At 30.2% G+C, this 20,786-nt stretch overlaps 1 protein-coding gene across 1 annotated transcript in view; it reads left to right on the plus strand.

Annotated features, from left to right (window-relative positions):
• The window catches only part of hsp90b1 (heat shock protein 90, beta (grp94), member 1), a 65,745-nt gene extending 45,559 nt beyond the window's left edge, over positions 1–20,186 (plus strand). The window contains exons 28-29 of the mRNA XM_062040902.1: positions 13,479–13,614; positions 19,657–20,186. Coding sequence (XP_061896886.1) covers positions 13,479–13,614; positions 19,657–19,790 — 270 coding nt within the window. The 3' untranslated portion in view covers positions 19,791–20,186. The remainder of the gene's footprint in view (positions 1–13,478; positions 13,615–19,656) is intronic.
• The last annotated feature ends 600 nt before the right edge of the window (positions 20,187–20,786 follow it).

The following is a 20,786-nucleotide window of genomic DNA, read 5'->3' on the forward strand; positions in this document are numbered from 1 at the left end:
AAGTGATGACATAAATTATGGTCCCAATAACATTGCATCTAATAGAGAATGTCTCATTTGCACCCCTGGTGGTGAAATATATCTGAATTCGGGTGGTCCCAAAAAAAAGGGATTTTTCAAATTGACTCTGTTGCAAGTCTTGTGTCTTCTATGTAACTTTTTTTGTGTGTGCTATGGCTATTGAGTTTCTTTTTCCTGGTCTCAGTCTGGACCCCCTCCCCGGCAGTCCAGCCTTAGACTGAATTTTTTTTTTACTCATCCCATACTGTAATAACTTGAATTAATAATGAAGATTAAAAACCAATTACAAACAAAAAATTCAACAACAAAAAAATTATTTTTCTCACAATGTGTCGACTTTTTTAATCTAAAATTGGGAACAATTTCTCATAGTCTTTCCGTTTCCGTAATATTGCAATATTTTCTTGTAAAATTATTACTTTAAATGTAAAATTATTACCCTTCTTGAGACACCAACAAGGAAAAGTAGCTTCCATATGAGGAGGTGTGAACAAGTGATGACATAAATCATGGTCCCAATATGGAAAACCATTGCATCTAATAGAGAATGTCTCATTTGCACCCCTGGTGGTGAAATCTATCTAAATTAGGGTGGTCCCAAAAAGGAGGGATTTTTCAAATTGACTCTGTTGCAAGTCTTGTGTATTCTTTGTAACTTTTTTGTGTGTGCTATGGCTATTGAGTTTCTTTTTCCTGGTCTTAGTCTGGACCCCTCCCCGGAAGTCCAGCCTTAGACTGAATATTTTTTTTACTCATCCCATACTGTAATAACTTGAAGTAAATAATGAAAGTTAAAAACCAATTAAAACAAAAAATTCAACAACAAAAAAATTATTTTTCTCACAATGTGTCGACTTTTTCTTTTAAAATTGGGAACAATTTCTCATAGTCTTTCCGTTTCAGAAATATTGCAATATTTTCTTGTAAAATTATTACTTTTAATGTAAAATTATTACCTTTCTTGAGACATGAAGAAGGAAAAGTATCTTCCATATGAGGAGGTGTGAACATGTGATGACATAAATCATGCTCCCCAAAAACATTGCATCTAATAGAGAATGTCTCATTTGCACCCCTGGTGGTGAAATATATCTAAATTGGGGTGGTCCCCCAAAAAAATTAATTTTTCAAATTGACTCTGTTGCAAGTCTTGTGTGTTCTTTGTAACTTTTTTGTGTGTGCTGTGGCTATTGAGGTTTTTTTTCCTGGTCTCAGTCTGGACCCCTCCCCGGAAGTCCAGCCTTAGACTGAATATTATTTTTACTCATCCCATACTGTAATAACTTGAAGTAAATAATATAGATTAAAAACCAAATACAAACAAAAAATTCAACAACAAAAAAATTATTTTTCTCACAATGTGTTGACTTTTTTAATCTAAAATTGGGAACAATTTCTCATAGTCTTTCCGTTTTTGTAATATTGCAATATTTTCTTGTAAAATTATTACTTTTAAGGTGAAATTATTACCCTTCTTGAGACATCAACAAGGAAAAGTAGCTTCCATATGAGGAGGTGTGAACAAGTGATGACATAAATCATGGTCCCAATACAGAAAACCATTGCATCTAATAGAGAATGTCTCATTTGCACCCCTGGTGGTGAAATCTATCTGAATTCGGGTGGTCCCAAAAAAAAAGGGATTTTTCAAATTGTCTCTGTTGCAAGTCTTGTGTGTTCTTTGTAACTTGTTTGTGTGTGCTATGGCTATTGAGGTTTTTTTTCCCTAGTCTCAGTCTGGATCCACACAAACAAAAAAATTACCGTATTTTCCGCACTATAAGGCGCACCGGATTATAAGGCGCACCTTCAATGAATGGCCTATTTTAAAACGTTGTTCATATATAAGGCGCACCGCATTATAAGGCGCATAGAATAGGCGCTACAGTAGAGGCTGGGGTTACGTTATGCATCCCCTAGTTTCGAGACCTGTTGTGGCTCAATATTGGTCCATGTATAAGGCGCACCGGATTATAAGGCGCACTGTCAGCTTTTGAGAAAATTGGAGGTTTTTAGGTGCGCCTTATAGTGCGGAAAATACGGTAAATAAATAACAAATTAACTCAAAGCAGTCTTTTTCTCACAATGTGTCAACTTTTTTCTTTTAAAATTGGGAACAATTTGTCATAGTCTTTCCGTTTCTGTAATAGTGCAATATTTTCTTGTAAAATTATTGCTTTTAATGTAAAATTATTACCCTTCTTGAGACATCAACAAGGAAAAGTAGCTTCCATATGAGGAGGTGTGAACAAGTGATGACATAAATCATGGTCCCAATAACATTGCATCTAATAGAGAATGTCTCATTTGCACCCCCTGGTGGTGAAATATATCTAAATTCAGGTGGTCCCAAAAAAAAACATTTTTTTCAAATTGACTCTGTTGCAAGTCTTGTGTCTTCTATGTAACTTTTTTTGTGTGTGCTATGGCTATTGAGGTTTTTTTTTCCTGGTCTCAGTCTGGACCCCTCCCCGGCAGTCCAGCCTTAGACTGAATATTTTTTTTACTCATCCCATACTGTAATAACTTGAAGTAAATAATGAAAGTTAAAAACCAATTACAAACAAAAAATTCAACAACAAAACAATTATTTTTCTCACAATGTGTCGACTTTTTTAATGTAAAATTGGGAACAATTTCTCATAGTCTTTCCGTTTCTGTAATATTGCAATATTTTCTTGTAAAATTATTACTTTTAATGTAAAATTATTACCCTTCTTGAGACATCAACAAGGAAAAGTAGCTTCCATATGAGGAGGTGTGAACAAGTGATGACATAAATCATGGTCCCAATATGGAAAACCATTGCATCTAATAGAGAATGTCTCATTTGCACCCCTGGTGGTGAAATCTATCTAAATTAGGGTGGTCCCAAAAAGGAGGGATTTTTCAAATTGACTCTGTTGCAAGTCTTGTGTATTCTTTGTAACTTTTTTGTGTGTGCTATGGCTATTGAGGTTTTTTTTTCCTGGTCTCAGTCTGGATCCCCTCCCCAGCAGTCCAGCCTTAGACTGATTTTTTTTTTTTACTCATCCCATACTGTAATAATTTGAATTAATAATGAAGATTAAAAACCAATTACAAACAAAAAATTCAACAACAAAAAATTTATTTTTCTCACAATGTGTCGACTTTTTTATTTTAAAATTGAGAACAATTTGTCATAGTCTTTCCGTTTCAGAAATATTGCAATATTTTCTTGTAAAATTATTACTTTTAATGTAAAATTATTACCTTTCTTGAGACATGAAGAAGGAAAAGTATCTTCCATATGAGGAGGTGTGAACAAGTGATGACATAAATTATGGTCCCAATAACATTGCATCTAATAGAGAATGTCTCATTTGCACCCCTGGTGGTGAAATATATCAAAATTCGGGTGGTCCCCCAAAAAAATTAATTTTTCAAATTGACTCTGTTGCAAGTCTTGTGTGTTCTTTGTAACTTTTTTGTGTGTGCTGTGGCTATTGAGGTTTTTTTTTCCTGGTCTCAGTCTGGACCCCTCCCCGGCAGTCCAGCCTTAGACTGAATATTATTTTTACTCATCCCATAATGTAATAACTTGAAGTAAATAATATAGATTAAAAATCAAATACAAACAAAAAATTCAACAACAAAAAAATTGTTTTTCTCACAATGTGTTGACTTTTTTCATCTAAAATTGGGAACAATTTCTCATAGTCTTTCCGTTTTTGTAATATTGCAATATTTTCTTGTAAAATTATTACTTTTAAGGTGAAATTATTACCCTTCTTGAGACATCAACAAGGAAAAGTATCTTCCATATGAGGAAGTGTGAACAAGTGATGACATAAATCATGGTCCCAATAACATTGCATCTAATAGAGAATGTCTCATTTGCACCCCTGGTGGTGAAATATATCTAAATTCGGGTGGTCCCAAAAAAAGGGGATTTTTCAAATTGAGTCTGTTGCAAGTTTTGTGTGTTCTTTGTAACTTGTTTGTGTGTAATATGGCTATTGAGTTGTTGTTTTTTTCCTGGTCTCAGTCTGGACCCCCTCCCCGGAAGTCCAGCCTTAGACTTTTTACTCATCCCACCCGCCCCCCACCACCAATGTTTACCTGTTTTCCACCTTTTTAAGGCCCGCCGGGAATCTATCAAAATGAGGGTGGTCCCAAAAAGGAGGGATTTTTTAAATTGACTGTGTGTCGCTTTTAAAAGTGCTCCCCCTCTGGTCAACATATAAAATAACAAGTGTGTGTAAGAAATTGAAATGCGCCCCACTTTGGCCAAAATTAAAGTAAATAATGAAGATTTAAAAAACAATTACAAACAAAACAATTAAAATAAATAATAAGTAACTAAAAGCAGTCTTTTTCTCACAACGTGTCGACTTTTTTCTTATAAAATTGCGACCAATTTCTCATATTCTTTCTGTTTTTGTGATATTGCAATATTTTCATGTAACATTATTACTTTTTCATGTAAAATTATTACTTTTTCATGTAAAATTATTACTTTTTTAATGCAAAACGGTAACATTTGTCATATCAAATTCTGACTTTTATCACGTTTTTGTTGTTCTTGTACAAACAGTGACATTTTTGTAGTAAAATTATGACTTTTGTCATCATTTTGCCGAGTAAAATTCCGATTATTATTATAACATTGACAACATTTTAAACGGTTTCCTATAAAATTGTGACTTTTGTCGATTAAAATTAAGAATCTTTTCATACAATTGCCAACATTTTAAGCTTTTCTTGTAAAATTGCGACTGTTATTGAGTAAAATTCCAACTTGTATCATAATTTTGCTCCCCCTCTGGCCAACATATGTAATAACAAGTTTGTGTAAAAATGTGAAGTGCACCCCCTCTGGCCAACATATGAAATAACAAGTGTGTGTAAGAAATTGAAATGTGGCCCCTTTGTCCAATTTTTTTTTTAATACAATAAATATGTATATAGAGACATACTGCAATAACTTAAATAATGAAGCTTAAAAACCAATTACAAACAAAAAAAAATCAAAAAATTTAAAATAAATAACGAAAAGCAGTCTTTTTCTCACAATGTGTCGACTTTTTTCTTATCAAATTGGAAACAATTTCTCATATTCTTTCTGTTTCTGTGATATTGCAATATTTTCTCGTGAAATTATTACTTTTTCATGTAAATGATTCATTTTTAATGCAAAATGGTGACATTTGTCATATAAAATTCTGACTTTTATCACGATATTGCCAACTTTTTTGTTGTTCTTGTACAAACAGTGACATTTTTGGAGTAAAATGATGACTTTTGTCATCATTTTGCCGAGTAAAATTCCGATTATTATTATAACATTGACAACATTTTAAACGGTTTCCTATAAAATTGTTTGTTGATTAAAATTAAGACTCTTTTCATACAATTGCCAACATTTTAAGCTTTTCTTGTAAAACTGACTGTTATTGAGTAAAATTCCAACTTGTATCATAATTTTGCTCCCCCTCTGGCCAACATATGTAAGAACAAGTTTGTGTAAAAATTTGAAGTGTGCCCCCTTTGGCCAACATATGAAATAACAAGTGTGTGTAAGAAATTGAAATGTAGCCCCTTTGGCCAATTTTTTTTTTTAATACAATAAATATGTATATACAGACATACTGCAATAACTTAAATAATAAATCTTAAAAACCAATTACAAACAAAAAAAATAAAAAAATAAAAAACGAAAAGCAGTCTTTTTCTCACAATGTGTCGACTTTTTTCTTATCAAATTGGAAACAATTTCTCATATTCTTTCTGTTTCTGTGATATTGCAATATTTTCTCGTGAAATTATTACTTTTTCATGTAAATGATTCATTTTTAATGAAAAAATGGTGACATTTGTCATATAAAATTCTGACTTTTATCACGATATTGCCAATTTTTTTGTTGTTCTTGTACAAACAGTGACATTTTTGGAGTAAAATGATGACTTTTGTCATCATTTTGCCGAGTAAAATTCCGATTATTATTATAACATTGACAACATTTGAAACGGTTTCCTATAAAATTGTGACTTTTGTCGATTAAAATTAAGACTCTTTTCATACAGTTGCCAACATTTTAAGCTTTTCTTGTAAAACTGCGACTGTTATTGAGTAAAATTCCAACTTGTATCATAATTTTGCTCCCCCTCTGGCCAACATATGTAATAACAAGTTTGTGTAAAAATTTGAAGTGCGCCCCCTCTGGCCAACATATGAAATAACAAGTGTGTGTAAGAAATTGAAATGTGGCCCCATTGGCCAATTTTTTATTTTTCTTTAAATACAATAAATATTTATATAGAGACATACTGCAATAACTTAAATAATGAAGCTTAAAAACCAATTACAAAGTAAAAAAATCTAAAAATTAAAAATAAATGAACTAAAAGCAGTCTTTTTCTCACAATGTGTCGACTTTTTTCTTATAAAATTGGAAACAATTTCTCATATTCTTTCTGTTTCTGTGATATTGCAATATTTTCTCGTGAAATTATTACTTTTTCATGTAAATGATTCATTTTTAATGCAAAATGGTGACATTTGTCATATCAAATTCTGACTTTTATCACGATATTGCCAACGTTTTTGTTATTCTTGTAAAAACAGTGACATTTTTGGAGTAAAATGATGACTTTTGTCATCATTTTGCCGAGTAAAATTCCGATTATTATTATAACATTGACAACATTTGAAACGGTTTCCTATAAAATTGTGACTTTTGTCGATTAAAATTAAGACTCTTTTCATACAATTGCCAACATTTTAAGCTTTTCTTGTAAAACTGCGACTGTTATTGAGTAAAATTCCAACTTGTATCATAATTTTGCTCCCCCTCTGGCCAACATATGTAATAACAAGTTTGTGTAAAAATTTGAAGTGCGCCCCCTCTGGCCAACATATGAAATAACAAGTGTGTGTAAGAAATTGAAATGTAGCCCCTTTGGCCAAATTTTTTTTTTTTAATACAATAAATATGTATATAGAGACATACTGCAATAACTTAAATAATAAAGCTTAAAAACAAATTACAAACAAAAAAAATAAAAAAATAAAAAACGAAAAGCAGTCTTTTTCTCACAATGTGTCGACTTTTTTCTTATCAAATTGGAAACAATTTCTCATATTCTTTCTGTTTCTGTGATATTGCAATATTTTCTCGTGAAATTATTACTTTTTCATGTAAATGATTCATTTTTAATGCAAAAATGGTGACATTTGTCATATAAAATTCTGATTTTTATCACGATATTGCCAATTTTGTTGTTGTTCTGTACAAACAGTGACATTTTTGGGGTAAAATGATGACTTTTGTCATCATTTTGCCGAGTAAAATTCTGATTATTATTATAACATTGACAACATTTGAAACGGTTTCCTATAAAATTGTGACTTTTGTCGATTAAAATTAAGAATCTTTTCATACAATTGCCAACATTTTAAGCTTTTCTTGTAAAACTGCGACTGTTATTGAGTAAAATTCCAACTTGTATCATAATTTTGCTCCCCCTCTGGCCAACATATGTAATAACAAGTTTGTGTAAAAATTTGAAGTGTGCCCCCTTTGGCCAACATATGAAATAACAAGTGTGTGTAAGAAATTGAAATGTAGCCCCTTTGGCCAATTTTTTTTTTTTTAATACAATAAATATGTATATAGAGACATACTGCAATAACTAAATAATAAAGCTTAAAAACCAATTACAAACAAAAAAAAGTCAAAAAATTTAAAAGAAATAACGAAAAGCAGTCTTTTTCTCACAATGTGTCGACTTTTTTTCTTATAAAATTGGGAACAATTTCTCCTATTATTTCTGTTTCTGTGATACTGCAATATTTTCTCATAAAATTATTACTTTTTCATGTAAAATTATTACTTTTTAATGCAAAATGGTGACATCTGTCATATAAAATTCTGACTTTTATCACGATATTGCCAACTTTTTTGTTGTTCTTGTACAAACAGTGACATTTTTGGAGTAAAATGATGACTTTTGTCATCATTTTGCCGAGTAAAATTCCGATTATTATTATAACATTGACAACATTTTAAACGGTTTCCTATAAAATTGTTTGTCGATTAAAATTAAGACTCTTTTCATACAATTGCCAAAATTTAAGCTTTTCTTGTAAAACTGACTGTTATCGAGCAAAATTCCAACTTGTATCATAATTTTGCTGCCCCTCTGGCCAACATATGTAATAACAAGTTTGTGTAAAAATTTGAAGTGTGCCCCCTTTGGCCAACATATGAAATAACAAGTGTGTGTAAGAAATTGAAATGTGGCTTCTTGTCCAATTTTTTTTTTTAAATACAATAAATATGTATATAGAGACATACTGCAAGAACTTAAATAATGAAGCTTAAAAACCAATTACAAACAAAAAAAATCAAAACATTTTAAATAAATAACGAAAAGCAGTCTTTTTCTCACAATGTGTCGACTTTTTTCTTATAAAATTGGAAACAATTTCTCATATTCTTTCTGTTTCTGTGATATTGCAATATTTTCTCGTGAAATTATTAATTTTTCATGTAAATGATTCATTTTTAATGCAAAATGGTGACATTTGTCATATCAAATTCTGACTTTTATCACGATATTGCCAATTTTTTTTTTGTTCTTGTACAAACAGTGACATTTTTGGGATAAAATGATGACTTTTGTCATCATTTTGCCGAGTAAAATTCCGATTATTATTATAACATTGACAACATTTGAAACGGTTTCCTATAAAATTGTTTGTCGATTAAAATTAAGAATCTTTTCATACAGTTGCCAACATTTTAAGCTTTTCTTGTAAAACTGTGACTGTTATTGAGTAAAATTCCAACTTGTATCATAATTTTGCTCCCCCTCTGGCCAACATATGTAATAACAAGTTTGTGTAAAAATTTGAAGTGCGCCCCCTCTGGCCAACATATGAAATAACAAGTGTGTGTAAGAAATTGAAATGTAGCCCCTTTGGCCAATTTTTTTTTTTTTAATACAATAAATATGTATATACAGACATACTGCAATAACTAAATAATAAAGCTTAAAAAACAATTACAAACAAAAAAAAATCAAAAAATTTAAAATAAATAACGAAAAGCAGTCTTTTTCTCACAATGTGTCGACTTTTTTCTTATCAAATTGGAAACAATTTCTCATATTCTTTCTGTTTCTGTGATATTGCAATATTTTCTCGTGAAATTATTACTTTTTCATGTAAATGATTCATTTTTCATGCAAAATGGTGACATTTGTCATATAAAATTCTGCCAATGTTTTTGTTGTTCTTGTACAAACAGTGACATTTTTGGAGTAAAATGATGACTTTTGTCATCATTTTGCCGAGTAAAATTCAGATTATTAGCGACTTGTCCAGGGTGTACCCCGCCTTCCGCCCGATTGTAGCTGAGATAGGCTCCAGCGCCCCCCGCGACCCCGGAGGGAATAAGCGGTAGAAAATGGATGGATGGATTATAACATTGACAACATTTGAAACGGTTTCCTATAAAATTGTGACTTTTGTCGATTAAAATTAAGACTCTTTTCATACAATTGCCAACATTTTAAGCTTTTCTTGTAAAACTGCGACTGTTATTGAGTAAAATTCCAACTTGTATCATAATTTTGCTCCCCCTCTGGCCAACATATGTAATAACAAGTTTGTGTAAAAATTTGAAGTGCGCCCCCTCTGGCCAACATATGAAATAACAAGTGTGTGTAAGAAATTGAAATGTAGCCCCTTTGGCCAAATTTTTTTTTTTTTAATACAATAAATATGTATATAGAGACATACTGCAATAACTTAAATAATACAGCTTAAAAACAAATTACAAACAAAAAAAATAAAAAAATAAAAAACGAAAAGCAGTCTTTTTCTCACAATGTGTCGACTTTTTTCTTATCAAATTGGAAACAATTTCTCATATTCTTTCTGTTTCTGTGATATTGCAATATTTTCTCGTGAAATTATTACTTTTTCATGTAAATGATTCATTTTTAATGCAAAAATGGTGACATTTGTCATATAAAATTCTGATTTTTATCACGATATTGCCAATTTTGTTGTTGTTCTTGTACAAACAGTGACATTTTTGGGGTAAAATGATGACTTTTGTCATCATTTTGCCGAGTAAAATTCTGATTATTATTATAACATTGACAACATTTGAAACGGTTTCCTATAAAATTGTGACTTTTGTCGATTAAAATTAAGAATCTTTTCATACAATTGCCAACATTTTAAGCTTTTCTTGTAAAACTGCGACTGTTATTGAGTAAAATTCCAACTTGTATCATAATTTTGCTCCCCCTCTGGCCAACATATGTAATAACAAGTTTGTGTAAAAATTTGAAGTGTGCCCCCTTTGGCCAACATATGAAATAACAAGTGTGTGTAAGAAATTGAAATGTGGCCCCTTTGGCCAATTTTTTTTTTTTTAATACAATAAATATGTATATAGAGACATACTGCAATAACTAAATAATAAAGCTTAAAAACCAATTACAAACAAAAAAAAGTCAAAAAATTTAAAATAAATAACGAAAAGCAGTCTTTTTCTCACAATGTGTCGACTTTTTTTCTTATAAAATTGGGAACAATTTCTCCTATTATTTCTGTTTCTGTGATACTGCAATATTTTCTCATAAAATTATTACTTTTTCATGTAAAATTATTACTTTTTAATGCAAAATGGTGACATCTGTCATATAAAATTCTGACTTTTATCACGATATTGCCAACTTTTTTGTTGTTCTTGTACAAACAGTGACATTTTTGGAGTAAAATGATGACTTTTGTCATCATTTTGCCGAGTAAAATTCCGATTATTATTATAACATTGACAACATTTTAAACGGTTTCCTATAAAATTGTTTGTCGATTAAAATTAAGACTCTTTTCATACAATTGCCAAAATTTTAAGCTTTTCTTGTAAAACTGACTGTTATCGAGCAAAATTCCAACTTGTATCATAATTTTGCTGCCCCTCTGGCCAACATATGTAATAACAAGTTTGTGTAAAAATTTGAAGTGTGCCCCCTTTGGCCAACATATGAAATAACAAGTGTGTGTAAGAAATTGAAATGTGGCTTCTTGTCCAATTTTTTTTTTTTAAATACAATAAATATGTATATAGAGACATACTGCAAGAACTTAAATAATGAAGCTTAAAAACCAATTACAAACAAAAAAAATCAAAACATTTTAAATAAATAACGAAAAGCAGTCTTTTTCTCACAATGTGTCGACTTTTTTCTTATAAAATTGGAAACAATTTCTCATATTCTTTCTGTTTCTGTGATATTGCAATATTTTCTCGTGAAATTATTAATTTTTCATGTAAATGATTCATTTTTAATGCAAAATGGTGACATTTGTCATATCAAATTCTGACTTTTATCACGATATTGCCAATTTTTTTTTTGTTCTTGTACAAACAGTGACATTTTTGGGATAAAATGATGACTTTTGTCATCATTTTGCCGAGTAAAATTCCGATTATTATTATAACATTGACAACATTTGAAACGGTTTCCTATAAAATTGTTTGTCGATTAAAATTAAGAATCTTTTCATACAGTTGCCAACATTTTAAGCTTTTCTTGTAAAACTGTGACTGTTATTGAGTAAAATTCCAACTTGTATCATAATTTTGCTCCCCCTCTGGCCAACATATGTAATAACAAGTTTGTGTAAAAATTTGAAGTGCGCCCCCTCTGGCCAACATATGAAATAACAAGTGTGTGTAAGAAATTGAAATGTAGCCCCTTTGGCCAATTTTTTTTTTTTTAATACAATAAATATGTATATACAGACATACTGCAATAACTAAATAATAAAGCTTAAAAAACAATTACAAACAAAAAAAAATCAAAAAATTTAAAATAAATAACGAAAAGCAGTCTTTTTCTCACAATGTGTCGACTTTTTTCTTATCAAATTGGAAACAATTTCTCATATTCTTTCTGTTTCTGTGATATTGCAATATTTTCTCGTGAAATTATTACTTTTTCATGTAAATGATTCATTTTTCATGCAAAATGGTGACATTTGTCATATAAAATTCTGACTTTTATCACAATATTGCCAATGTTTTTGTTGTTCTTGTACAAACAGTGACATTTTTGGAGTAAAATGATGACTTTTGTCATCATTTTGCCGAGTAAAATTCAGATTATTAGCGACTTGTCCAGGGTGTACCCCGCCTTCCGCCCGATTGTAGCTGAGATAGGCTCCAGCGCCCCCCGCGACCCCGGAGGGAATAAGCGGTAGAAAATGGATGGATGGATTATAACATTGACAACATTTGAAACGGTATCCTATAAAATTGTGACTTTTGTCGATTAAAATTAAGACTCTTTTCATACAATTGCCAACATTTTAAGCTTTTCTTGTAAAACTGCGACTGTTATTGAGTAAAATTCCAACTTGTATCATAATTTTGCTCCCCCCTCTGGCCAACATATGTAATAACAAGTTTGTGTAAAAATTTGAAGTGCGCCCCCTCTGGCCAACATATGAAATAACAAGTGTGTGTAAGAAATTGAAATGTGGCTTCTTGTCCAATTTTTTTTTTAAATACAATAAATATGTATATAGAGACATACTGTAATAACTTAAATAATGAAGCTTAAAAACCAATTACAAACAAAAAAAATCAAAAAATTAAAAATAAATAACAAAAAGCAGTCTTTTTCTCACAATGTGTCGACTTTTTTTCTTATAAAATTGGAAACAATTTCTCATATTCTTTCTGTTTCTATGATATTGCAATATTTTCTCGGAAATTATTACTTTTTCATGTAAATGATTCATTTTTAATGCAAAATGGTGACATTTGTCATATCAAATTCTGACTTTTATCACAATATTGCCAACGTTTTTGTTGTTCTTGTAAAAACAGTGACATTTTTGGCAAGTAAAATTCCGATTATTATTATAACATTGACAACATTTGAAATGGTTTCCTATAAAATTGTGACTTTTGTCGATTAAAATTAAGACTCTTTTCATACAATTGCCAAAATGTTAAGCTTTTCTTGTAAAACTGCGACTGTTATTGAGTAAAATTCCAACTTTTATCATAATATTGCACAAATGTTCAGCTTTTCTTGTAAAATTTTGACTTGTGTTGAGTAAAATTCCGACTTTTATTATAATACTGCCAAAATTCTAAGTTTTCCTTGTGAAATTGTGACCTTTTTCTTGTGAAATTCCAACACATTTTTCACAACAATTTTTTTTAAATATTTGCATAGTATGTATATATTATTAATGTTGTAAATACACATCTTTATATATCTAGAAAGGCTGGTCCTAAAGAGGGAGGCTTTTTCTGAGTTTTTAAGAAGGTAACAATTACAATAATGTGTGTGTGTGTGTGTGTGTGTGTGTGTGTGTGTGTGTGTGTGTGTGTGTGTGTGTGTGTGTGTGTGTGTGTGTGTGTGTGTGTGTGTGTGTGTGTGTGTTTCCTTGCCCACAGACGAAAAATGACCAGGATGAAGAGGAAGTGGAAATCGCCACGTGCTCCAGGGGCCAATATTTCGGGGAACTGGCGCTCGTCACCAACCAGCCCCGAGCTGCATCCGCCTACGCTGTGGGAAGCGTCAAATGCTTGGGTAAGTGTTGGACCGTGTTTGTGGCCAGGAAGGTTTCTATGGCTACAACGTAGAGTAGAGTAGATTTTTCACACCTACTAGAGGTAGAACAATTGTGCTATTTCTACTTTGAAAGAATACAATAGTTATATAAGATACGTTGATCTTAATGAATACTTACTGATACTAAAAAGTCGAGCACTGCAGCATTTCAGTGGAAATGAACGCTCACTGTGGCAGCAGAACCTTGTGATCTCTGCCAGCCAATCTGAAAAACCAATGAAAATGTAATGTTTGAGCTGAATATGTTAAATACAATTACAAAACCTAAAACCAGTGAAGTTGTCATGTTGTGTAAATGGTAAATAAAAACAGAATACAGTGATTTGCAAATCCTTTTCAACTTATATTCAATTGAATAGAGTGCAAAGACAAGATATTTCATGTTCACACTGAGAAACTTTTACTCTTACGCTGTTGTAACACGTGGCTTGGCATTGTCTCGCTGAAATAAGCAGGGGCGTCCATGATAACATTGCTTGGATGGCAACATATGTTGGTCCAATACCTGTATGTACTTTTCAGCATTAATGGTGCCTTCACAGATGTGTAAGTTACCCATGCCTTGGGCACTAATACACCCCCATACCATCACACATGCTGGCTTTTACACTTTGCCCTAGAACAATCCGGATGGTTCTTTTCCTCTTTGTTCCGAAGGACACTACGTCCACAGTTTCCAATAACAATCTGAAATGTGGACTCGTCAGACCACAGAACACTTTTCCACTTTGCATCAGTCCATATTAGATGAGCTCGGGCCCAGCGAAGCCGGCGGCGTTTCTGGGTGTTGTTGATAAATGGCTTTGGCTTTGCATAGTAGAGTTTTAACTTGCACTTACAGATGTAGCGACCAACTGTAGTTACTGACAGTGGTTTTCGGAAGTGTTCCTGAGGCCATGTGGTGATATCCTTTACACACTGAAGTCGCTCTTTCATGCAGTACCGCCTAAGACATCCAAGGTCCGTAATATCATCGCTTATGTGCAGTGATTTCTCCAGATTCTCTGAACCTTTTGATGATATTACGGAGCGTAGATGGTGAAATCCCTAAATTCCTTGCAATAGCTGGTTGAGAAATGTTGTTCTTAAACAATTTGCTCACACATTTGTTGACAAAGTGGTGACCCTCCACCCGTCCTTGTTTGTGAACAACTGAGCATTTCATGGAAGCTGCTTTTATACCCAATCATGGCACCCACCTGTTCCCAATTAGCCCGTTCACCTGTGGGATGTTCCAAATAAGTGTTTGATGAGCATTCCCTCAACTTTCTCAGTCTTTTTTGCCACTTGTGCCAGCTTTTTTTGAAACACGTTGCAGGCATCAAATTCCAAATGAGCTAATATTTGCAAAACATAACAAAGTTTACCAGTTGGAACGTTAAATATCTTGTCTTTGCAGTCTATTCAATTGAATATAAGTTGAAAAGGATTAGCAAATAATTTGTATTTTGTTTTTATTTACCATTTACACAACGTGACAACTTTGAGCTTAATGTCTCTGTGCATTGTCCTTTTAAATAAAGACTAAGCTAAACTAATATGGTAACACTAGTTAGAATAGTAGATTTGGACTTAAATAGTAAACTTTTGACCGCGACTGTATGACTTCGATTCCGAGTGTCTTATATTGGGCTGAAACTCTCCATTTGCACTGCAAAAAGTCAGTGTTCAAAACCAAGGGAAAAACAAACAAAAATGAGGGGTATTTTACTTGAACTAAGCAAAATTATCTGCCAATAGAACAAGAAAATTTGGCTTGGCGAGACTTTCCAAAACAAGTAAAATTAGCTAACCTCAATGAACCCAAAAATACTTTAAAATAAGTATATTTTCACTAATAACAAGTGCACTACTATATGAGTACCTATTTTCTATTGTTTCATTGAAAATAAAACAGCAAAGTCCAAGTCCACCGCTGGAGCCTATCTCAGCTACAATCGGGCGGAAGGCGGAGTACACCCTGGACAAGTCGCCACCTTATCGCAGGGCCAACACGGATAGACAGACAACAAAATTATATCTTTAAAAAAAAAGATTTAATTATTTAAGGCAAAAAATGATTTTTAAGGGAAAAAAATGATTTTCAAGGTAAAAGTTGATTTTCAAGACAAAAAATGATTTTTAAGGTAAAAGTTGATTTTCAAGACAAAAAATTATTTTTAAGTTAAAAGTTGATTTTCAAGTCAAAAAATGATTTTCAACGAAAAGTTGATTTTCAAGACAAAAAATTATTTTTAAGGTAAAAGTTGACTTTCAAGTCAAAAAATGATTTTCAACGTAAAAGTTGATTTTCAAGACAAAAAATTATTTTTAAGGTAAAAAGTTGATTTTCAAAACAAAAGATAATTTTCAAGACAAAAAATAATTTTTAAGGTAAAAGTTGATTTTCAAGACAAAAAATGATTTTCAAGGTAAAAAGTTGATTTTCAAGACAAAAAATAATTTTCAAGGTAAAAAATGATTTTCAAGACAAAAAATTATTTTTAAGGTAAAGGTTAATTTTCAAGACAAAAAATGATTTTCAAGGTAAAAGTTGATTTTCAAGACAAAAAATGATTTTCAAGACAAAAAATGATTTTCAAGGTAAAGAATTATTTTCAAGACAAAAAATGATTTTTAAGGTAAAAAATAATTTTTAAGGTAAAAAATTATTTTTAAGGTAAAAGTTGATTTTCCATCCATCCATCCATGGATGGATGGATGGATGGATGGATGGATGGTAAAAAAATATTTTTAAGGTAAAACATTATTTTTAAGGTAAAAAATTATTTTTAAGGTAAAAAAGGATTTTCAAGACAAAAAATGATTTTTAAGGTAAAAGTTGATTTTCAAGACAAAAAATTATTTTCAAGGTAAAAAATTATTTTCAAGACAAACAATTATTTTTAAGGTAAAAGTTGATTTTCAAGACAAAAAATGATTTTCAAGGTAAAAGTTGATTTTCAAGACAAAAAATGATTTTCAAGGTAAAAGTTGATTTTTAAGGTAAAAGTTGATTTTCAAGACAAAAAATGATTTTCAAGGTAAAAGTTGATTTTCAAGACAAAAAATGATTTTCAAGGTAAAAGTTGATTTTCAAGACAAAAAATGATTTTCAAGGTAAAAAATTATTTTCAAGACAAAAACTGATTTTTAAGGTAAAAGTTCATTTTCAAGACAAAAAATTATTTTTAAGGTAAAAAATTATTTTTAAGGTAAAAGTTGATTTTCAAGACAAATAATTATTTTTAAGGTAAAAAATTATTTTTAAGGTAAAAAAGGATTTTCAAGACAAAAATTTATTTTTAAGGTAAAAGTTGATTTTCAAGACAAAAAATTATTTTCAAGGTAAAAAATTATTTTCAAGACAAAAAATTATTTTCAAGGTAAAAATTTATTTTCAAGACAAAAAATTATTTTTAAGGTAAAAGTTGATTTTCAAGACAAAAAAATTAGTTTTAAGGTAAAAGTTGATTTTCAAGACAAAAAATTATTAAGGTAAAAAAATATTTTTAAGGTAAAAAAATATTTTTAAGGTAAAAGTTGATTTCCAAGACAAAAAAGGATTTTCAAGGTAAAAGTCGATTTTCAAGACAAAAAAATGATTTTCAAGGTAAAAAGTTGATTTTCAAGACAAAAAAGGATTTTCAAGGTAAAAAAGAAAAAGATTTTCAAGGTAAAAAAATGATTTTCAAGGTAAAAATGATTTTCAAGACAAAAAATTATTTTTAAGGTAAAAGTTCATTTTCAAGACAAAAAATTATTTTTAAGGTAAAAAATTATATTTAAGGTAAAAGTTGATTTTCAAGACAAATAATTATTTTCAAGGTAAAAAATTATTTTTAAGGTAAAAAATTATTTTTAAGGTAAAAAAGGATTTTCAAGACAAAAAAATATTTTTAAGGTAAAAGTTGATTTTCAAGACAAAAAATGATTTTCAAGATAAAAGTTGATTTTCAAGACAAAAAATGATTTTCAAGATAAAAAATGATTTTCAAGACAAAAAATGATTTTTAAGGTTAAAGTTGATTTTCAAGACAAAAAATTATTAAGGTAAAAAATTATTTTTAAGGTAAAAAATTATTCTTAAAGTAAAAAATTATTTTCAAGACAAAAAATTATTTTTAAGGTAAAAGTTGATTTTCAAGACAAAAAAATATTTTTAAGGTAAAACATTATTTTTAAGGTAAAAAATTATTTTTAAGGTAAAAAAGGATTTTCAAGACAAAAAATGATTTTTAAGGTAAAAGTTGATTTTCAAGACAAAAAATTATTTTCAAGGTAAAAAATTATTTTCAAGACAAACAATTATTTTTAAGGTAAAAGTTGATTTTCAAGACAAAAAATGATTTTCAAGGTAAAAGTTGATTTTCAAGACAAAAAATGATTTTCAAGGTAAAAGTTGATTTTTAAGGTAAAAGTTGATTTTCAAGACAAAAAATGATTTTCAAGGTAAAAGTTGATTTTCAAGACAAAAAATGATTTTCAAGGTAAAAGTTGATTTTCAAGACAAAAAATGATTTTCAAGGTAAAAAATTATTTTCAAGACAAAAACTGATTTTTAAGGTAAAAGTTCATTTTCAAGACAAAAAATTATTTTTAAGGTAAAAAATTATTTTTAAGGTAAAAGTTGATTTTCAAGACAAATAATTATTTTTAAGGTAAAAAATTATTTTTAAGGTAAAAAAGGATTTTCAAGACAAAAATTTATTTTTAAGGTAAAAGTTGATTTTCAAGACGAAAAATTATTTTCAAGGTAAAAAATTATTTTCAAGACAAAAAATTATTTTCAAGGTAAAAATTTATTTTCAAGACAAAAAATTATTTTTAAGGTAAAAGTTGATTTTCAAGACAAAAAAATTAGTTTTAAGGTAAAAGTTGATTTTCAAGACAAAAAATTATTAAGGTAAAAAAATATTTTTAAGGTAAAAAAATATTTTTAAGGTAAAAGTTGATTTCCAAGACAAAAAAGGATTTTCAAGGTAAAAGTCGATTTTCAAGACAAAAAAATGATTTTCAAGGTAAAAAGTTGATTTTCAAGACAAAAAAGGATTTTCAAGGTAAAAAAGAAAAAGATTTTCAAGGTAAAAAAATGATTTTCAAGGTAAAAATGATTTTCAAGACAAAAAATTATTTTTAAGGTAAAAGTTCATTTTCAAGACAAAAAATTATTTTTAAGGTAAAAAATTATATTTAAGGTAAAAGTTGATTTTCAAGACAAATAATTATTTTCAAGGTAAAAAATTATTTTTAAGGTAAAAAATTATTTTTAAGGTAAAAAAGGATTTTCAAGACAAAAAAATATTTTTAAGGTAAAAGTTGATTTTCAAGACAAAAAATGATTTTCAAGATAAAAGTTGATTTTCAAGACAAAAAATGATTTTCAAGATAAAAAATGATTTTCAAGACAAAAAATGATTTTTAAGGTTAAAGTTGATTTTCAAGACAAAAAATTATTAAGGTAAAAAATTATTTTTAAGGTAAAAAATTATTCTTAAAGTAAAAAATTATTTTCAAGAAAAAAAATGATTTTCAAGAAAAAAAATGATTTTCAAGACAAAAAACGATTTTCAAGGTAAAAGTTCATTTTCAAGACAAAAAATGATTTTTAATGTAAAAGTTGATTTTCAAGACAAAAAATTATTTTTAAGGTAAAAGTTGATTTTCAAGACAAAAAATTATTTTCAAGGAAAAAAATTATTTTCAATGTAAAGGTTGATTTTCAAGGAAAAAAAATTATTAACAGTTGATATTCTAGTTCCAAGCATGTTTTACTAAATATAGGTCATCAAATCTCAGCAACAAGCTGTAATATCTTACTGAGATCATTTAGGACCAACACACTTAAAACAAGTAAAACACTCACATCAAATCTGCTTAGTGAGAAGAATGATCTTATCAGACAGAAATTAAGCAAATATCACCCTTATTTGAGATATCTTACTTAGATTGGAGTTTTTGCAGTGTTGCTGCTCCACTGCAGGATGAATATCAGACGTGTTGACTTGTTTTGTTTTCCAGTGATGGATGTTCAAGCCTTTGAGCGGCTGCTGGGCCCGTGCATGGACATCATGAAAAGGAACATTGCAAACTACGAGGAGCAGCTACTGACCCTGTTTGGAAGTAGCACCGACATCGAGCAGCAACGCGCATGAAAGGCGGACCACCAGTCGGCGGACGACGCAGAAGGCTCCTTTCCCCGCCCTATGGCCATTTTCAAACAGCTTTTCTTACAAGACGACGATGACGAGACTTAACGGCTTGAGTGTTGGAAGTTAAGTAACGTGCGCCCGAAAGTTGCTTGAAGCCCCTTTTCCATTCGAGTCCTCTCACCCGTGCGTCCCCCCCACCTTGTTTGCGTATTGAACACACCGCTGGTGAAACATGAGGTAAAAAAATAAATTTAAAAAAGTCGACGCGAGGGACCTTTTCTCCATTTCTGTGTTTGACGAACGTTAGGGGTGTAACGGTACACAAAAATGTCGGTTCGGTACATACCTCGGTTTAGAGGTCACGGTTCGGTTCATTTTCGGTACAGTAAGAAAACAACAAAATATACATTTTTTGGTTATTTATTTACCAATTTTGTAAACAATGGCTTTATCCTTTTAACATTGGGAACACTATAACAATTCTGCCCACGTTAATCCACAATAAACTGCCTCAAGTTGTTGCTCAGATTAAATAAAATGACAAAACTTTTCTTCTACATATAAAAAGTGCAACATTAAACAGTTTCAAGTCAACTCATCATACTTAATTTATTACAGCATTTGATTTTTATTATGTAAATGTTATATTTTTATCAACATGGGATAGCAGGGCAGGGACCCTGCCATTCAAAACTAGGCTGCTCCATTACTAATGATTAATGTAACTATAGCTGAAAAAAATAGTACAATAGCAATAGGAGAGACTATTCATCCCTGAACACCATGTAGGCTTAATGATGCACTTACATTATTATATCAACTATCAGAGACAGAAACGCTGCATTTAACATAATGTCCTTTTTTTGCTGCTTCAACACAGCTCAATCAACACAGAAAAAGGTCAAGTGCACTGTAAAAAAAAACGGTCATCTACTGGCAGCTACGGCGGCCAAACGAAAACCATAAAATTAAAGTAAAACATTGGAAAATTATATTTAC

This window comes from Entelurus aequoreus, linkage group LG03, assembly GCF_033978785.1.
Source record: "Entelurus aequoreus isolate RoL-2023_Sb linkage group LG03, RoL_Eaeq_v1.1, whole genome shotgun sequence".
Taxonomy (NCBI): Eukaryota; Metazoa; Chordata; class Actinopteri; order Syngnathiformes; family Syngnathidae; genus Entelurus; species Entelurus aequoreus.